The sequence below is a fragment of the Xiphophorus hellerii genome, chromosome 9 (genome assembly GCF_003331165.1).
Source record: "Xiphophorus hellerii strain 12219 chromosome 9, Xiphophorus_hellerii-4.1, whole genome shotgun sequence".
Classification (NCBI taxonomy): Eukaryota; Metazoa; Chordata; class Actinopteri; order Cyprinodontiformes; family Poeciliidae; genus Xiphophorus; species Xiphophorus hellerii.
Genome location: NC_045680.1, coordinates 19764858 through 19783853, shown reverse-complemented (window position 1 = coordinate 19783853; position 18996 = coordinate 19764858). Strand labels below are relative to the sequence as shown.

The 18996-nt window shown below is 39.8% G+C and overlaps 1 protein-coding gene across 1 annotated transcript in view; it reads right to left on the bottom strand.

Annotated features, from left to right (window-relative positions):
- The window catches only part of ncanb (neurocan b), a 179222-nt gene that overhangs the window by 98715 nt on the left and 61511 nt on the right, over positions 1-18996 (bottom strand). Inside the window, exons 5-9 of the mRNA XM_032572020.1 lie at positions 18645-18819; positions 17085-17212; positions 13393-13686; positions 10868-11731; positions 4099-5250 (exon numbers count right to left, since the gene is read on the bottom strand). Of these exons, the coding sequence (XP_032427911.1) occupies positions 4099-5250; positions 10868-11731; positions 13393-13686; positions 17085-17212; positions 18645-18819 (2613 nt within the window). The remainder of the gene's footprint in view (positions 1-4098; positions 5251-10867; positions 11732-13392; positions 13687-17084; positions 17213-18644; positions 18820-18996) is intronic.

Genomic DNA, 18996 nt, shown 5'->3' with positions numbered 1-18996 from the left:
TGTTTCTGTGTTTGTTTTTAATGGTGTGACACAAAAGATAAATTATTGAATTTTTCTCCAGCGTGAACTTGCCTCGCTTGTGCTTCTTTGCTTAGATTTAGCTGGATAATGTGTGTATGCGTGTGGGCGTGTGTGTGCGTGTGTGTGACCTGCTTTGTGTTGTTTTTAGCTGGAGGCTACCACATTGGGGAATTGCAAAAAGTTCATGTGGAGTTATGTAGTCCAGTGTCTTACCAAAAACAATATACTGCCAAACAGAGCACAGAGGGGCCTGAGCCTGGTCTGATAAAAATGAATGACACGTGAAACAGAAAAAAGAAATGTGGAAAAAAAACAAGGCAAAGACAGAGAGAAGCAATTTAGTCTCTGTAGTTGTGTGTTAGTGTAATCTCTGATCATTGATTAAAAAGATGTATGTACTCATACAGACAGCATTGTTGACAACATGCTTTCTCATTTCTTCTTCTCCAAGAGCTGTCTGTCCTCCTTCCCTTTCCCTCTTCTGTCTCCATCCCCATGTATGAATGGCTGCTGTGACTTCAGCTGCACCAAAAAGCAACAGCTACAAACGACACCAGCTAGGTACTGTGCTTCTTATTCCCTGCCAACTGCAAGGCCAGTCGCACCAATTAAATATGAGCTGGATGGAGAAAAACATTCTCTTGTCCTGACTGATTTCATTAAATGTTGTTATGCAACCCGCAGAAGAATGACATGGCAACAATTTTATGTAATAAATGACAGAAAATGACCTTCAGACACGTAGCTACGTGAATCAGTTTTTGTTCTGCGAACAAATCAATCTGACATATTTACACATTCACCAAATTAAATGGCTGCATAATGGGTCACTGTCAGGCTAGACAGCAAGCACACAGAATATATTAGGTGCACGCACTCAGTCTGGAGCAAACAGTGTTTGGTCTTTTGTTATTTGGTCTGCTGTGATCTATTGAGACCATGATCTAATCAGAATATTCCCTTGTTCCTCTTATTATATGGATTCAGGTGAGTCCCCTGCTTCAAATCACACAGTAAACATGAGCACAATTCTCAACAAAGGCAATTGCTTTGGGGAAGAAAAAAAAAAATACAATAACGTGCAGTACTCTGGTCTTTGTAGATAAAACATAGACATAAATGACTTATTAATCCCAGCAAATTACCTTCTCTGTGGTAGATCCAGTTATGCAAAAACAATAAAGCAACGTTTTAAAACAACAAACAAAGTAATAGAATAGTAAAACATACTTCCCCTGTGAAACATCACAATGAAAACTTTTTTTTGACATATCATTACTGAAGTATTTTCACAATTTATCACTTCACAACCACAAGACACAAAATATATAAAATTTTTATGTTATGTGCCAATACACAGAAACATGAATCAGAATTTGAGGTAAGCCGATCAGCAAACGGTGTCGGTACAGCTCATCACCATCATGAAGACAAGGAAGACAGCAGACAAGCTAGGAGAAAGTTTGAATCAAGTCTTGGTTGTAAAACAACAACAGTTGAGGCTCTTACTAAAGACTGTTCAACATATCTTTAAAGACCTTTTGACAATGCAACTAATAGTTATGAACTTCAGCATTTCATAAGAAGAAAGCCACTGTTGAAAGAAAGTCTTAAAAAGTCCTGTTTGCAAACCACCTAGAGAACAAAACAAATGTGGAAGAGTATGGAGATAATGTGCTCCATACGGTATTAGTTTAAGAAAACATGGATGGAGCTAAAAATAGAGAAATCCAAGAAAGAAATATTTTAGAGGGTGGAAAAGACATGAAACTGGAGAGGAGGTTCACCTTTCATCACAACAATCCTAAATATAAAACTGGAACTACAAGAAAACGAATTAGATCAACATATATGACACACGCTAGAATGCCCCAGTCAAAGTTCAGACCTTTTTGTTTTCATTTCATAATTGGGTGTTTCTCTATGTGTGCTGCACTCTTGAGTGTCAAGAACCCCCAGTGCTTTAAGTCAAATAAAAGTGTTAAAACGTTATTTCCCATTTTATTTGGTTGCTTTATTTAGTCTTTAATCTTGTTTTTCACTTATTTCCTGGTTGTTATAGCTTCAAAGATGGGCTTAATGCTTTGAAAACTGCTTTTATCCAGTGTTCATTAAAAAAAGTGAATTCTGATTGGAATATACCGTAATCAGATTTTCAAGAGGAAAATCTTCATAAAAATATCTTGGAGAAAAAAAATTTAATTAATAAAAAAAGAGAGGTTCTTTAAAAATCACATTATATAACATTTGAGCCTGCACATGTTTATTATAATTTAGACAAGAAGGGACTAAGTGGCTATAGAAAGCAATGTTTGTTCATTTATCTTGCCACAGTAGCAAGTCCAATTAAAAAAATAAAAGAGAGAAAATCAATTCAAGCGCACAGAGACAAACCCCCCCCCCAGAATATTCCCGTCATGGTGCACAATGAATGCGTGAGAAAAAAAGTTGAGGCCAGCACCCAAAACTGGAACAGAGTAAACGCGAGCAAACTGGAAAATGAGAAGAGACCGCAGTCAATTACAAGTCCCATCTTGTAGTTTGTGTCTGCATTGATTTGTCGGGCACTAGGTTCTCCGTCGCTCCCCAGTTCATCTAATTGCACTCACTCTGACCCACTAATTACTTGCCTAAGACCTAGTTGGTCTCACCTCGCTGCAGTGCCTCGCTGTCTGCAGCTGTCTCTGTAATAGCGTGGGAGTGAGAGAAAGGAAAAGAAAAAGAAGGAAAAGGCTAAAAAAATAAATAAACTGAGAACCAGGGTTGAATAAAAATCCATTCCTTCCTTTAGACAAGGAAGCAGAGGGGACTGGCAAAATGAAACAACAGGCAACACAGGGGAGGAAACAGGGGAGTGGATGTTTTAAATTTGAGACATTTGATAGAGACTCTGAAGTCAGATGGTGTCCGTGCAACAATGATAACATCCTCCTGGCGCTTTAATCCTTTGCTTCTCATCAAGTCCCCTACAGACAGTGCCTTCCAGATATCTTCTGTTATTACTTTTTTGCCACAGTTAGATGTTAGACATCTAATTAAAATACATTTTAATATCAAACAAAATTATGGTTTTATTTATTAAGAGGGAAAAAAAAGTTATCCTAAACAACCTGTAGTTTTCACTATGGAACTTTTTCCATGGATTCAATTTTTGCCTCGTTCTCGTTTTTGAATATTGAACACAAGTCAGACCCACCGTGTTTTAAATGATGTTCTGCGTTCTTTGTGGATTACACAATTGTGTATGACCGTGGATGTATTGTTTGCAGTTATTCTATGATGACCACAAGACTAAAACCTCTAAGATCTTGATTGGTGGGCAATGGCTTCTACCACCAAACTGCCTCCATATCAAAAGTTATGCTAGTTCTTGCTTTGCACCAGTTCTTCATATTCTAGCTCTGAAAAACTGGTCATTTTTCAGAAGAAAGAGCAACAGACAAGCAACCAATCAAAACCTTGTGTACTCCAGGTGTAAGACTGTAACACACACACACACACGCCTGCACACCCCACCCCTACATGCACACACACACACACACCCTGCTTTTTCCATTAATAAGACAGCAGATTAGGATAAGAAAAAGGTACAACCTGACATTTCATGTCCTCCCACTGTTTATTTTTACACCACCTGTCATGGAGGTCAATGTGCCACATAGAGTTGCACTAACAGCTGAAATTTTTCTCTGAATCTATAAATCTCATTTGTGACTCAAGGTCCTGGACAGGGGCATGATGTGTTGCTTTTAGAGACCTTCTAAAACCTTAAAAAAGGAAGGGCTTTTAGAGACCTTTCTTCATGTGTTAGAAAAGGTTTCATACAAAAGCTGTTTATACATAATTGAGCGCAATCAGATCAATGTCAACCACAAAATGTGATTTAACGAGGGGTAATTGTTCACAATTGGAGAACATTTAAGAGTGACACAAACTCAAAAATAGATTAATTCAGTCAGAGGTAAAACATATTTCCACAGCAAAGCACTTAAGAAAACTCCTATTTATAAGCAAAATCACTGATAGATGGGACATTATCAATGCGTTCATATTCTGGTAATATAAAAAGGAACTTACCTGATGGAATGAGGCCGAAAGCCCAGTCAGGTACAAGACTGCCAAACGGGTTGCTAGCATCCTTGTCCTCTGTAGCCTCTGTGGTTCTGTGTTCCTCTGGTTTTGACTCTGTGGAAGGTGTCCGGACATTTCCCACAACAAAAGATTCAGTGACTGCAGATCTGGATTCCATTTCTGTCAGGCCAATTTCAGAGTTTATGGCTTTGGTGCTCAATTGAACGACTCCAGTTTGAGCTCCTTCAGTAGGCAACAGAGTCACAGGGAGAAGGTTTTGCTGGTCCGGTACACTAATGTTCTGCTTTTCCTGAACCCATGAAATGGAAATAGATGCTTCCTCTGTAGAAGAGGTGTCTGAAGTATTTTCTGAGATAAGGACTGTGGTGGCAGGATATGTTCTGAGTGGCTCTGTGGCCAAAGGCTCGACTGTGGTCACCTCAGAAGATGTCAGTACCTCCAGCAGAGCTGCAGGTGTGGAAGCCATCCCCATCTCTTTACTCTCATCTTGTGTTTGCAAAGAAGACGGCAGAGAGAGCATCTCAGTTGGTCTGTGGACATACAGTATCTCTCCCTTTGCCTCCTCAGCTGTGTCTGACTCCATGGCACCCTGAGGAGAGGCAGTGGGTTGATTAACCAGCAGCCACTGAGACAGAGTAGTGTGCTCTCCCACTGTCACAAAACTACTTGGTTTGGGTGAAACTTTGGATGTGGGACTTAATTTGACACCAATGCTGGACAGTGTGTTGACTTTCACTTCAAAGCCAGCCGGAAAGCTGCTTCCATTTCCACTTCCCTCCACGTCTTTCTCTTCTCCTGATACAGCTCTGCCTTTGTCAGTCAAAGCACCTTCTAGATCCTGATCTTTGCCTTCACCTGAGTAGTTCTCCAGGTTCTCCTGATGAAGGGAGTCGGGCAGCGTCATCAACTCCAGAGGTCCTGCTTTAGATTCTTTTGGCTCCCAAGATTCTTGCTCATCCAGGTAGGCCACATTTTCAGGACGACCTCGTTTGGGACCATTTTCTGACTTAATTGGCCAATGGAAGTGAGCATTGGAGACGGAAGCAAGGAAATGGCCTTGCTTGGAACCCTGAAGGCCAGATTTGTTGACATGTTTGTAAGGTGAGGAATTCTCAATGGGATCAGAAGGAAGAAATTCTGAAAGAAAGAAAAAGACATGGAGAAGTGATTAATATGATTTGAACACTTGGGGTGGTGAGGATCTAAATCTATGGATTTGTAATTGCCAATAAAAACAGATCACAGTTTTACAATGATTAGGAAAAGGTGACCACATCTTAGCACCAGCTTGGCTTTATTGAGGCGAGCCATTCTCAGCTTAATGGTAAACCAATGCAACTTCTTCAATGGTATTTATATATTCAGTTATTTTTCTTTAACTAAACTGCCTTTTTAAAATTATAGAAATATAATTTAATGGAGTCTGACTAATACCAAATGAAACAGATTTCTTCACAGATATTTTCTGACAATTTTGCACAGTTTTGCTATCCTTGGTTTCCTTTTCAACACCTCACCATAACTTATTCAAGATGTTTTTTATAAAAATGTTCTGTATTTACTCATTTATTTTAATGTCATTTCTGTGGTCCCCAGCAGGAAACTAAAGGAATTTTTCTTTCATATTTTTTTCACATTGAAGATAAAAATATTTGAAATCGAAACTAGTGTTCATCTGTAGACAAAAGTATAACTGTGAAAGTGGGTAAAGTGTAGCAAAACGACTTAAAATAGACCGCTAAAGAGAGGAGATACGTTTCAAAGTGACAGAAAGGGATGGTGGAACAGGTGACTGATCACAAAGTTTTGTTTGAACAACCTACTGTTGTTGACAACGAGGTTTGCTAACAGCAAATAAACAAAAATTAACACTGGAATGCAGAAAAGTAAACAAAAATATGCAGCAAATGCACACACATCAAATGAGAGCCTATACCTGAACGTAATTTCATCTACTACTCTCAGTCCCTGAGGAGTGTTTTACTCCAAACAGCCTCTTGCTGATATACAGTTACCTGCAGCGGTGGAGGCCATACGGAAACAAACAGGAGCGTTTGCAACACAATAGTCAAATAATTAGCTCTGCAACCAGCTCCATCTGGGGTCATTTTATTTAGATTAAGTGGTCCACTGTACCTCATCAGCTTACAAGCTTTAAACCTGACTCTGTCAACACGATCAATAATTCATTCTGCCTGCATGAGTGAGTCATGGCTGGTATGAGGTGGCTTTTTTTTAGGGCAGCGCTGCAGCTGCATCTGTGAGGGGCCGGTGCATGCAGCATTCATCTTCGCTCAGCTCTGTCTCCGGCTTGCTTAACATGTCCTAAAAGTGCAGCGGCACAACAAATTACAGCACGAGCCAGAACATACACAAAGATGTCCATGCATAAAACATTAAACTGAACGTAAATTATTCAGAAGGTGCTCCGTTGCCTTATGCCTAAGTGAGGTTTATGAGTTGCGGGTTCATTACCATAAGAGCCTTGTAGCCAGACATAATTGTCCTATTAATAATCCAAATAGGTAATTACATAGTTTTATTTTGCACGCTGATGGAAGTGGGAATAATTAAACACATTAATCTGGTTTGATCATCTACATAATGACCCATGTAATAAATAAAATGTGACGATTAGGTGTAGGTTTGGATGATTTCATGGCAGCATTTAGAGCACCGGTTAAGTTCATCTGTGCTGCTGTAAATCTGTCGGCAGCAGACCAAGAAGAAAGGAAAAATCAACCCGAAGCAGAAACGCTGCAAAACAAACTTATAATAAGCCCCTTTCAGACTGTAATTGCGTGCTTCCAACTGTAAGTGCTTCTGCCTCGGCTGCGTTCACTCCACTTCACCAGGGTAAGCGGGCTGCAAGAATCTCCTGGGTCAGGCAGACATGATATTAAATTGTGAGAGCGGAGCCCGACAAAGGGAAGAAGGGAAGGGGAGCTGGAAACAACGTACCATCTACAGATACGGCGTCTAATAAAATCCACTGAGGACTTATTGCAGGGATCTATGAACCATGTCAGGAGCATCTACATTACATTTTTCAATGGAACCAGTTCAGGCTCAGGGGTGACTGGGCTGATGTGAGACGTGTAGTGTATGTGTGTGTTTTTTTTTAAAGGGAAAACGTGGAATTAATAGAATCAAAGAATTGTTTGATAGTTAAAAAAAAAACAATACTTACAGACTGAAAAAATTTGTTTGTTAGCCTGCAAGATATACTCTCTTTCAATTTAAGGGCGCCAAGCATGCCGAAATGGAGAATATGTTGAATTAAAAGTAATTTCCAAATCTGCTTTTTGAATAATAAGTCTAGTTTATGACAAAAGAGAGAATTTACCACAAGCTGCTTTCCCTTCATTGTGAATTCATCTGGTTGTCAAGCTGTCCAAATATAATCAGTGGCTAGTTTCTAGAAAGTCATCCTGACCTAGACCTTGTCAATTGAACGTCTCCAGAGGGAGATAGTCATGTGATTGTGCAAATCTGCAAAGTGCTTTTCAAATGAGTGACATCGTGTATTTTCCAGGCACATAGTGGCATTTTATAACATAGTCAAGTAACTTTTTTTTTTTTTTAGAAAAATGCAATATATAGCAAACATAACTTAAAAGAAACTTAACTGGCAATCTGACATCTCAAGTTTCAAGGATTTGTTTTCCAAATATGCATGAAAGAATCAGAGAAACACTCCATGTATGATTTTGATGAGAAAATAACATTATAGCACAATATAAACCTAAAAAAGTTGATTTTACAAAATACTGCCCCTTTAACAGGCAGGAGGGACGGGTGGAGATCGAATCGTCTCCCATTTCCTACCATGATTCCATTGAACGTGTTGAAAATTTGAGCTTCTACCATCTGGTAAAAGATTCAGGTAAAAAGCATAGACCACTGGATAGTAATTATATTTTGTTCAATCTGTCGTTTTCATTTATATTGTTTTCAGTTTTGACATATTTTTTTATACTGCTATTGTAGCAACAATGAAAAGTGTATTTGATTTTTTTTTTTCTGCTATGAAGATGCTATTTATTTGGCTGAAATGATTCCACTCTCAGTTTTTTTATGCAGTTTTTAATGTTGCAGCAAATCAAATATCAACAATACCTATTTTGTGCCAGTAGTTGGCAACAACCTCAACGCTTTAGCAATGAACGTTTCACCAGAATGCATTGCATCCATGGCAAAGCAAAGCAAAGCGTTCTACTTAATCAAAAACTCAACATGTCACTTTTAATTGCAAAGGACCGCTGTGATCCAGCAGACATCCTGCAGTGTGCTGTGGCAGAGTTAGCTCAACCCTCTGATGAGTCCATAGGAAGGAACCTAAGCTTGGCAGTTTCCCATCACAGCAGCTTCAGAGAGAGACAGAGAGAGAGAAAAAAACTCTTCACCTCACCGTCTTTTCTCCATCTCTCTCGTTTCCTCCGATTCCTTGCTGCGGTCTTGTTTGTTCCCCACCCTCTACTGTGATCATTAGCGTCTACCTTCAGAGGAGCCGGGCCCTTAATTGGCTGAGACGTAGATGGAGATTGGAGTGAGCAGAGGCGCAGGCCTGCCTCCGCGTTAATTGGATAAGGCTGTAAATAATGCATGGCGACTAAAGCTTGAGTTTTCGTTAATACCTTGATATGGAGTTGCCAGGGGATTTCAGGTAACACAACGGTGAGTATTAATATTAATAAAGCCAGGAACTGTAAGGTGAGAAAAGCAGAGCACTTATTGAATAATTCTTCTAGCTGTCTGCGTGAGAGTGTTTGCCTTACTCTCTGTCCTCTCCTTTTGTCATGGCTATTAGAAGCAAAGCTGCCTCCCTTCGCCATGAGCTGTGTTACACCTTCCTCTACAGCTTTTGTGTGTCTCCCCAGTCTATTATTATTATTACGGTAGATGTATTGCTTGGTTAGTTTTTGGTGTAGGACTCTTCTAGCTTGTACGACGCCTTAGAGAAGTAATAATACCTCTTAATCGTCTTTTTAACCTAAAATTTCATTCGATTTTTTTTCTCAGTTTTGGGTTATAAATTATGCATGATTTAGATTTCTTTTATGATCAGAAATAATGTGTGGTATGCATATTTATTCACCCCCCTTCACTGTAGTCCTCATAAATGAAAGCCAGTGCAACCAGGTGTCTCTGGGAGCCATCTGAACAGTAAACAGAATCCATTTGTCTGTAATTTAATCCCAGATTAACTGCAGCTGTTTGCTGACGTCCTCAGCAAGTTTGTTAGAAAACATTATGGAACAAGCAGAGTCATGAAGACCAAGGAACATGGCGGACATGCCAGAAGAAAAGTTAAAGCAGGATTAGGATTTAGAGCAACATCTAAAGCTTGGAGGCCCTGTTTTTTTTCTCATCTTCGAAATGAAAAGAGTGTAGACTTATGGGCCAGAAAAGGAAAACATTAAATGAAAAGGAGCTCATGGAGCTGCAAATATCCTTTGCTATGGTGGGAAAAATCTGTTTGAAACACTCCACAATGCGATGTTTATGGAATTAAAATTGTTTTTTTTTTTAATTATTGAAAGGAGATAATCAGAAATCTGCTCTGCAAAGTCATGTTGTGGATGTCTAGGTGATGGTCGGAAGAAGCAAAAGATGTAACTTTTTGACTTGTGTGCAAAAGGCTATATGCGGTAGAAACCTAAGACTCTGAAAAGACCTCACTCATAAAACATGTGGTAGACAGCAACATGCTGTGAGGACTCCTTTCTTCTGCAAGGACAGGGAACCTGGTGAGGGTTTATAGGAAGATGAATAGAGCTTAATGCAGAGCAATTCTGGAAGAAAGCCTATTAAACACTGGGAGAAAAAAAAACACTCAGACAAGGTTTCACCTTCCAGCAGGACAACCCTTTACCTTGAGAATTTGTGGCATGATTTGAACCTTAATGATCCCAGACGTCCTTCATTCAGTCTGGTTGACTTTGAGCAATTTTGCAAGAAGAATGGGCAATAATTTCAGTCTCAACAAGAGAAAAGCTGATAGAGAAACACCATAAGAAACTGGCAGTTTGCCCCACATTGACTCATTGAATATATATCCAATCCACACTATTCAGGAAATGGGAAAAACCCTGCATACTTTATCCCTCCCACATTAACTCTCAGTGAAGACGCAGTAAGTCTGTTAAAATTAGGGTTTTTAAAGCATATCAGCTGAAAATAAACTGTTGACCTTTACTAGCCACACATTCCTCAAAGAAGGCCTTCTTGTGTTTTTGGTTAACAAAGACCAAAATTCTATTTTGCTTCCTTTTCATTTAATTTATTCACCACATTTAATCTTTTAAGCCTGATGCATCTTTGACTCATAGGAATAAGCTTCAAGTTTGGATGCAGGTCGGCTTTGTTTTGAACGAGAGGAATTCAAGCTCGCCAGGCTTGCACGGCAAACAAAGCACCGCCGATAGGTTTCTATACACTACATGACGCCTCCCTTTTGTTTGTTTGCAATTACAGTTTAATTAAATTTCACGCGATGCCTCAAATTGCCCTGCGGAGGAATATATTACAGGATCCTCGAGGGGAAAGAATTGAAAGTGTAGCGCAGAGGCTGAGACTGTTTGAAAAGGGTGACGTAACTAGATCCCGTATTTACCAGCAGCATTTAAATGCACCATGCCTCCATTCAAAGCCAAACAGTTTCTGTTCGGCTTGAATTCAAACGAAACAGCATTGCTTTTGGGGTTACAATAAGTTCATGTCGGACATGTGAAAATCACAGATGAGGTCTTACCATTAAACGTGGATTGCAGGTTGTCATTGATCGAGCTGGTTCCTCCGTTCGCAGGGTGAGCGCTGCTGGGCTTCTGCTCGGCATTTTGGATCGTAGGCACCAGGTTAATGAGAGGCATCAGCTCTTTTTCCTGCTCTGACAGCCCCTTTTCTGAATTCTGCAGTCCGCTTTTGGGAGCCCTGAGGGGGAAAGTGCCACTTCTGTGCTCCAGGATGGCATTGTCCATGCTGCCCTTGTTTCCGCCGGGTTTAGGGATACTCAGATTTTTGCCAAACGCCTCTCCCTGCGTTTGATTCTCTGCAGCGCTTTCCTCAGGCAGTGTGGGTCCCCTCTCTGTCTTGTCAGTCCCTTTGCTCCCTGTCCAGAACTTAAAGGGCCTCATGAGAGTGTTAACAAATTCAGTGAGAAGACTGTAACTTGCCTGAGGCTGAGGGGTGGAAGAATCAACGGAGGACAACACTGGCGCGTCTGATCCAAGATAACTGCGATCCAGGTCCTCATGAGCTGAAACCCCACGCCTCTCTGCACTTTCGAGGTCCGGGAAGCCAGAAGTGATGTTGCTGCCAGCTCCATCAGAAGCGTCTATCGGGCTGATCGTGGATCCATTGTGTCTTTCATCCCACTTTTCCTCAGGCTTCAAGTCGATTAAATCATGCTCTTCGGATGTCTCGGACGACTCGTCGTTCTTACTAAATGAGGGGCTTACGGTTTTGTTTAAGGAAAACCAGTCAGCCCAGATGGACGTTCGGGCGGAGGGGCCCCGTCTCTGGGCTTCAGTGACTAAAGACGAGGCCTCCAATGCTGGTCTCCGAGGCTGGAACGAAGCCTTCGCCTCAGAAGCCTGGATCGCTGCTGGCTGGTGGGCTGCAACACACAACATTCACATTTCGCTTCACTTGCATTATCTGCAGCTGCACAACACCTGTCATTATAATCAGTGCTGGAGTGAATGCAAAACATAAAAACGACACGTCTGCTTGAGGTTCTGATTTTTCAAAACAAGCTCCTGTCATTTTAAACTAACAAATATAAATAGGTCTTAATGAGATTCGTGTAAGTAAAAATTGTTATCAAACAAATCACATTACAATTTAACATCTCACTTTAGCAGGCATGATTTGTATTGAATATTAATGCAAATGTGCAGATGGATTCATCCATCATATGTTTGTTTTGACAGATTCTCAGGCGCTCTGTTTCCACGCCGCTCTTGCTCACTTAAAACGATTTGAGGTAATGCAAATGGTTCACTTTAGCGATGACACTTTGAAAGATGAAACTGGCATTTTTCTTCATCTATGGAAATGTCAGTCTCGAAAATGAAGCCGGTACATTTTATAGTCGGCGCAAGACGACAAACCAATACGAGGCCATAAAATTAGAAGCAATAAATCAGTGACCCAGCTGAAGTGCATTGGGATCAATGTGAAAATAAAACTGTAACTTGCAACTTTGTCACATCATGACCACAAACAGTAACTTTGGGCGTATTTTGAGTTTCAGATTACATAAAGTAGCGCATATTTGAAAAGGTGATGGAAAAAAATACATGTTTTTTATTTTTATTTTATTTTCACAAAAGTAAAAGGCGTGCCATTCATTTGTATTCAGCACTGCTGAGTTAATGCTCTACATCTTTTCTCTACGGTTACAGAAGGTCTAGTCTAGATTATCACATTTATACACTTAAACGTTTGCCTATTCTTTTTTTGCAAAATAACTTTATCCCCATCAAATTGGATGGCAAAGCAAAGCGGAATATCATTTTTCAATTATTGCCAACTATATTCTATTAAATTTAGGTCTGCACTTTGTCTGATCCTTCTGTCATAGTCTTAAGCCTTTTGCATCCTCTTATTAAGTCAGCAATGCCACGTGTTTAGCTTCATTCGCTTCCCCACACTGAAACATGAGGTTGTCATGTTTCAGTGTCTAGATGTTTGTTTAGTGTGAAGCGTTAGTCTACTCCTTGCAGCTCCTGAGATGATCAATGATCAATGTTTGTTTTTTTTAATAATCTAACCTTTCATTCAATTTCAGTTAAAAATTTAGTAGTAAATATAGTAAATATTTAGGAGTAAAGTATTAAAAGTGTTTAAAAGAAAAAAAACTAAATCACAATTATGTGCTAGAATGTTGCGGCATTTTGTCACAACGTGACAAAATGTGGACCAGCTCAGAAGATGTGGATAGTTTTTCTGTAAATTCTTCAACTTGCATCTGACTCAAGATGAAATGGCAACGTCAGCCAATAAGCAATGTTCTTTGTTCTCGCCTCTTCCTCTTTTCATCTGTCTCTCAGCCTCCTCTGCACCCAACACACCAGCTCTCAAATCCACCAGGAGGAACACAAATGTCACAGGCTTCCTCCAACTCCTTCATGTGTGACACACACACACACACACACTTAGTGCTAATTAAAAATCTGAATGGAAAGCAAGTCCCGAGACCTCGCAATTGTTGCTATGGCAATTACCCAAACAGTTTTACATTGGCTTTATCAGACACCAGAGAGCTCTCGGTACCGCTGTAGCAGAAGGCGTCGAAGAGGGCGGTGGTGTCCGGGAAGCCGGTGCGGTTTGGGTTGTTGTAGACCGTCCGCACCCCGGGCTCGTCTCCGCCACAGTTCTTTCGTGGGACGTTGATGGGGTAACGGACGCTGCCATCGGCCAGCCAACCGGGATCACACTGGTCAAGACCAGCCTGCCAAGCCAAGTAGAGCTGCCCGACGGTGGCCAGTTGGGCTCCCAGAGAGTGGCAGTGGGTGGAGGCGGCGGCCAGGCTCAGTTTCTCTGGCACCGTGGAGTAGAACACTTCACCTGGAGATGGAGACATTTTTGACAGGCTTCATGGTTGATTTAGCTTAATAAATACATTTGAGTCTGTAGCTTTTTGTTGTTTTATGATGAAAAAGTAAATACTTTTAAGGCATGAAAGTAGCACCCTCGTTTCACATTTTTCAAAATCAAATATCTTTAAACAGGAAGAAAATTGCTTCAGTACAGTTAAAGCCAACAGTCAAGAAAATGCAATTTTGTGTTCAGCTCAACTCAGTAATCAAGACAAAGTGAAATGAAATGACGGGGAACCAATTAAAAAGGAAACTAACTGTTAGAAATAGTTGCCATTAGTGATGAAAATAAGCAAGAAAAAGAATGTTACGTATGCAGATATGAAATAATGCTCTGTAATGGACGAGGCAACCAGGATGCAGCTTGCCTTTTGCCCTCTAGGTCTAAGCACCAGCCTCCAGCAGCCCGTCAAAATTCAGTAGATATAGGCAAATAGACGGATGCATATTTTTCACAATGTTCTACTGAGTCATTTATTGAAAAAAAGATAATTAATTGAATCAGTCAACCTTTGCCTCCTTAGCATCTCGGTGGCATTCTACATATAAATAAAGTGTAAATAGCTTTAGAAAACTCTGACCTTTCTCCATTACATTTGATGATACCTGCGGCTGAACCACCTCTTAATAAACGACCCAAATAAGCTCACCCACTGAGAAGGTCAGACTGTGGTTTTAAAAGCCTGCTGTTGTATTAGTTGTTCTCCGGAGTACAGAGGAGGTCATTAAAGTACAGCAAACATCTAATTTCAGCCTGGCAACCAAAATTTAATAAAATATCAAGGTGGATTATGTACTGGGTTATTATTTGGTCTGGAGATGCCTTTCAAAATTAGCATTGATGGCTGACTCAAGTCCGTACAGACTGTTATATAGATCAGAAACAGGTTGCAGATAAAGTACTCTGAGAATATTTTAAAACTCCAACAAACCTTTTTATCATACCGTTGTATGGTTTAAATTGCTTTTGGCAGAGAACAGGCTGGAGTGACCAGTTTTCTTTAGAGAAGTGAGAAAGGCAGTCGCCATTCTTCACCTGCTGTGGCGCCCAGCCAGGCAAACTTGAGGGCTACTACTATTTTTTTTCCTCTTAGAATGCAAACAATATTTAAAGTCATGGAAAACAGTTCTGGTGGAAACATTAAAATAGCAGGACCAGCCAGTCTTATTAAACTAACACTGTTTTAAAAATACAGCAGATAAATTATAAGTGTCATAAGCCATTAGATGACTGTAGGCTGGTCGCCTCAGCAGATTTAACCAGTTGATAACATGAATGCCTCATGATAAATAAGTAATTCTGTGCTTTTTTTGTGCCAAACTTTTTGTGTGCAAATGCTGTGATCATTTCCCCTGAGATTTTTAAAAATACAAATATTTGCAAAGTCTGAACTCCCGAAGCGTTCAGAGTCTAATATAAGAAAAAATAAGTGTAAATCGATCTTGCTTCTTATTATCTTCAGAGTTCATTACACTTACTAGACCCATTTAAAATTTATAATAAATCTGAAACTTTGTACATACATGTTGGAGAGAAAAAGAACCTTGTATTTACCGCAGCAAGTGTCGAGCTTCTGGGAATGCAAATGCAGTTTACAGTGACAGGAAGTTTTGTGCATTATGCAAAATTAATGAAGATGTTGAAAAAGGTTTGCTTTACATCTCACAGTAAGCAAAACTAAACCTCCAACGCTGGATTTGAGCAGCTAAAATGCTGTTTACAGTTGTAATACGCACGGCTGAGTTTGAATTCATTGAAGTCTGAACATGTTTAAAGGAATTTCTTCACAGCTGGGTTTGAGCAGAACCATTTCACTGCATGATTCTGGGGAAAAACAGAAAAAAAAACCAGTTGAGAAGCTGCTGGTGGAGGAATAGGAAGAGGAAGGAGAATGGGAACGTAAGGCTAACCACAAACCAGAGAATAAGGAGACAAAACTAAACACCTGCAGCATCGGGATATATTTATTTTGGTGGAGTTTTCCCCTCTGGAATGAACATTACACAAGGGAGGAGCTTAAGCGGCAACTCAGGAAGAAAAATAGTATGCTCTAAGTGGTAGCTGTAACTTTTTAAATTTTTTTAACTGTAACTACTGTGTCGAAAGGGAAATAATGAAGGTGCTGTAGCTTCTTCTCCCACGAACAGTACAACTCAAATTGCTGTGCAAACATTGACATTTACAGTGACTTGTAGGGAGAATCTACAATACCGTTCTATATGCCAACCTTAAATTATGTTAAGCAGGAGGAAAAGGGGAGAAATTAATCATTTAACAGTAAAGCCATATGAGAAGAAAATAAATAGTGGGTTACTAAAACTTCTCCTGTGTAATGTTTAACACAATATTGTGAAGTTGTTCAGAAATTAACATGAAGGGCTCCAAATCTACTGAAAACCAAACAGTATTTTAATTTGGTTTTTAGTGTTGTCAATCAGTTAGTCATTTTGAGGGGAGTTTTTCCCACTCAGTGGAGCATTGCTGCAGTTTTCAGCATAAGCCAAGACAATATTCCTAATTACTGAAGGCACTGGACACTAATAGGTTGCATAACAATAACACTGGTAAAATTCCTATAGCGCGAAGATATTAAATGTTCCAAAAGGTGTAAGAAGCATTTAAAGAGGAAAATAAATAGAGGTTTATTCATGCGATATAGAGTTAGACTTCAGTCAGTAATGGTCATTTTGTTTCGACATCGTTTTATATTTTTGCAATTTGGTAGCTTTGTATCTGACCACTAATGAAAACAGGGACACACTGATTGGTGAGCAAGAGTAATTTAATCTGTAGCTGTAACTACATTGTAGAAGTGATACCGTTTTATTGTTCTGGAAATTGGAGATTGGAAATCGCACAATGAAAGAAATGTTATACTTCCTTTAGGAGTACACAATCTGCTGCCTGTGACAGTTTACTTAGGAATCAGTAATCCTTTAGTGTATGTTTATATGGACAATTATAAGTACTGAATTTTATATTAACGCAATACTGAGGCGATTAAAATTATTTCACATGATTAGAAGGAAAACCCCAAACAAGCAAGAGAACAAACAGCAGAGACAAACCCCATTGCATTGCAGAGGCAAGTAAAGGAAAACAATCGCAGGTTAAAAAAAAACTGACTACACTTTATGATGTTCCAGTTGTTATTAATCAAAGGCAACCCTAAACAGGTGGGTTTTACCCTTGATTTATAATATTTGGCTGTTTTGCCGTTTTCTAGAAGTTTGTTCCAGATTTAAGGAACATAGAAGCTGAATGCTGATAATCCGTGCTTGGTTCTGGTGCTGTAGATGGAAAAGCAGACCAGAACCAAAAGACCTGCTTGAATTAACTTAAATTAATGGCTTCCTAGCACTTACCTTGAAGTTTTTTTGCAAAGCAGTAGACATCAAACAGCTCATCAGGAGACCTATTGCCATAGTTACGCACACCGGGTGAGTCCTCCCGATCACCATAGCAGCCGGGCCGAGGTGACTGGATGGGATACCTGCAGAGGAAACCAAGTGGAAGGAGCAAACACAGAGAGAGTTAAAGAAGAAAGAGCAAGATTTATATGGCTTGGCCATAAAAAAAGCAGCCGCAGACAGACCGAGTCCCCCAGGGATGGGTCCATGCTCCCGAGTAGAAGATGAAAACCCAGCAACACTTTTATCATTTTCTGCTCTGAATACAGCAAGTTTAAAGACATCTTCCCAAGGAAAAAAAACCCAAAAAACTCAAATCCAGAACCCTGGCAGTGAAAAAAAGTAGAATCTATGTCCTGCCAAAAGCAGGATGTACACTGTGTATATTCCCTTAACTCGTTTTAATTGTTTTGTTTTCAGCTATATTTTACTGTCAAGTTATGCATAAACTGTTGTGATACATTTCATAAGACAGAAGCAGAGAAACAGTGAGAGCAGGAGAGGCGAGAAGCAAAGAAGAGGGTAAAACAATCAGTAATTCCTTCAGTGACTCGGTATGCCTGAACAAACTTTTATACTTATTCCTCCAGAACATTGATTTGTAGCACCAGGGCACAACAAAGAAGCTGATTAAAAGATTTCAATAGGTATACAGAGACTTGTAAAAAAAAAAGCATATATATATATACAGCATATATATATATATATATATATATATATATATATATATATATATATACCTTTGGTGTCTGTGGCTTCTGCTGCTCTATTTCTGTTTGTGGCTGAACAAACAACAATGGCTTTCTTTGTGCTTTTCCTCTTGGATTAATTGGACACCTCCCTCGTGGCTGATATGCCATCATAAACTCTTGAATCTAGACCAATTAGTTAGCTACCAAGTAAAAACAGCAAGGCTGCAGGACAGAAGGAACAACTGGGAAGAAAGAAGTGTCACTGCAAGGAGGCAAAGAAGCTGTCAGGAGGACAACAAACAGCATGTCTGCCTGCTGAAGCAACAGTGATTTGGAATTAAAATGGAGATACGGGGAATTAGACAAGATCTCATTGGGAGTTTTTTTTTTTCAGGGGATTTAATAGAAAATGGTAAAATAAAGCACATGCGAGCCTCCTTACAGACGGCTCTAATGGTGCAGATGTAACTAACTCATTTTCCAGTCATCGAACAAGCAATCAGTTTCAATTCTATTGCATGGTTTTAATTTAGAATTCACATATTTTGACAAGATAAGAAGTGAAGCTATTTGGAAGTTCTTAAAATATTCACTTACTGCAGAAAGCCTCGTAACTGAACTGACAGTCAGATATAGCTGTAGTGTGCATGAAGAGCATTCTATTCAGTCACTTGGATTCCAGACAATCGTATATCTGGCTACATTTTCGCCGAAGGAGAAATAACAGAAAAAGACGATGTGCTGCAGAGAGACTCGAGTATTATTTATTCTATTTCCATAGTTTTTGAAACTCTGTATAGGAGAGGAAATCTTTTTGCCTCACCGTACAGTCTGGTCTGCCAGCCAGCCGGCGTCACAGTTCTCATAGCCATCGGCAAAAGTTGATTGCAACTGGCCAGGTGTTGCAATGGTAGCCGAGTTCTCTATGCACACCCTCTTGGCATCAGCGAAGGACAAGGCGTAGCGATCGTGAGGGGCCCGGTAGTGGAACACTACACCTAAGATATAAACAAAGATAACGTTTTAAAATCATTGCAATGGCTCCCTGTAAGTCTCAGAATATGTTTTAAATTTATTTTAGTGACTTTTAAATAGTCTTAATGGTCTTGGGCAATCCTTTCTTGCAGAGCTGCTATTAACTTACAAACCTGTGAGATCCTCAGGCAAGTGTCTAT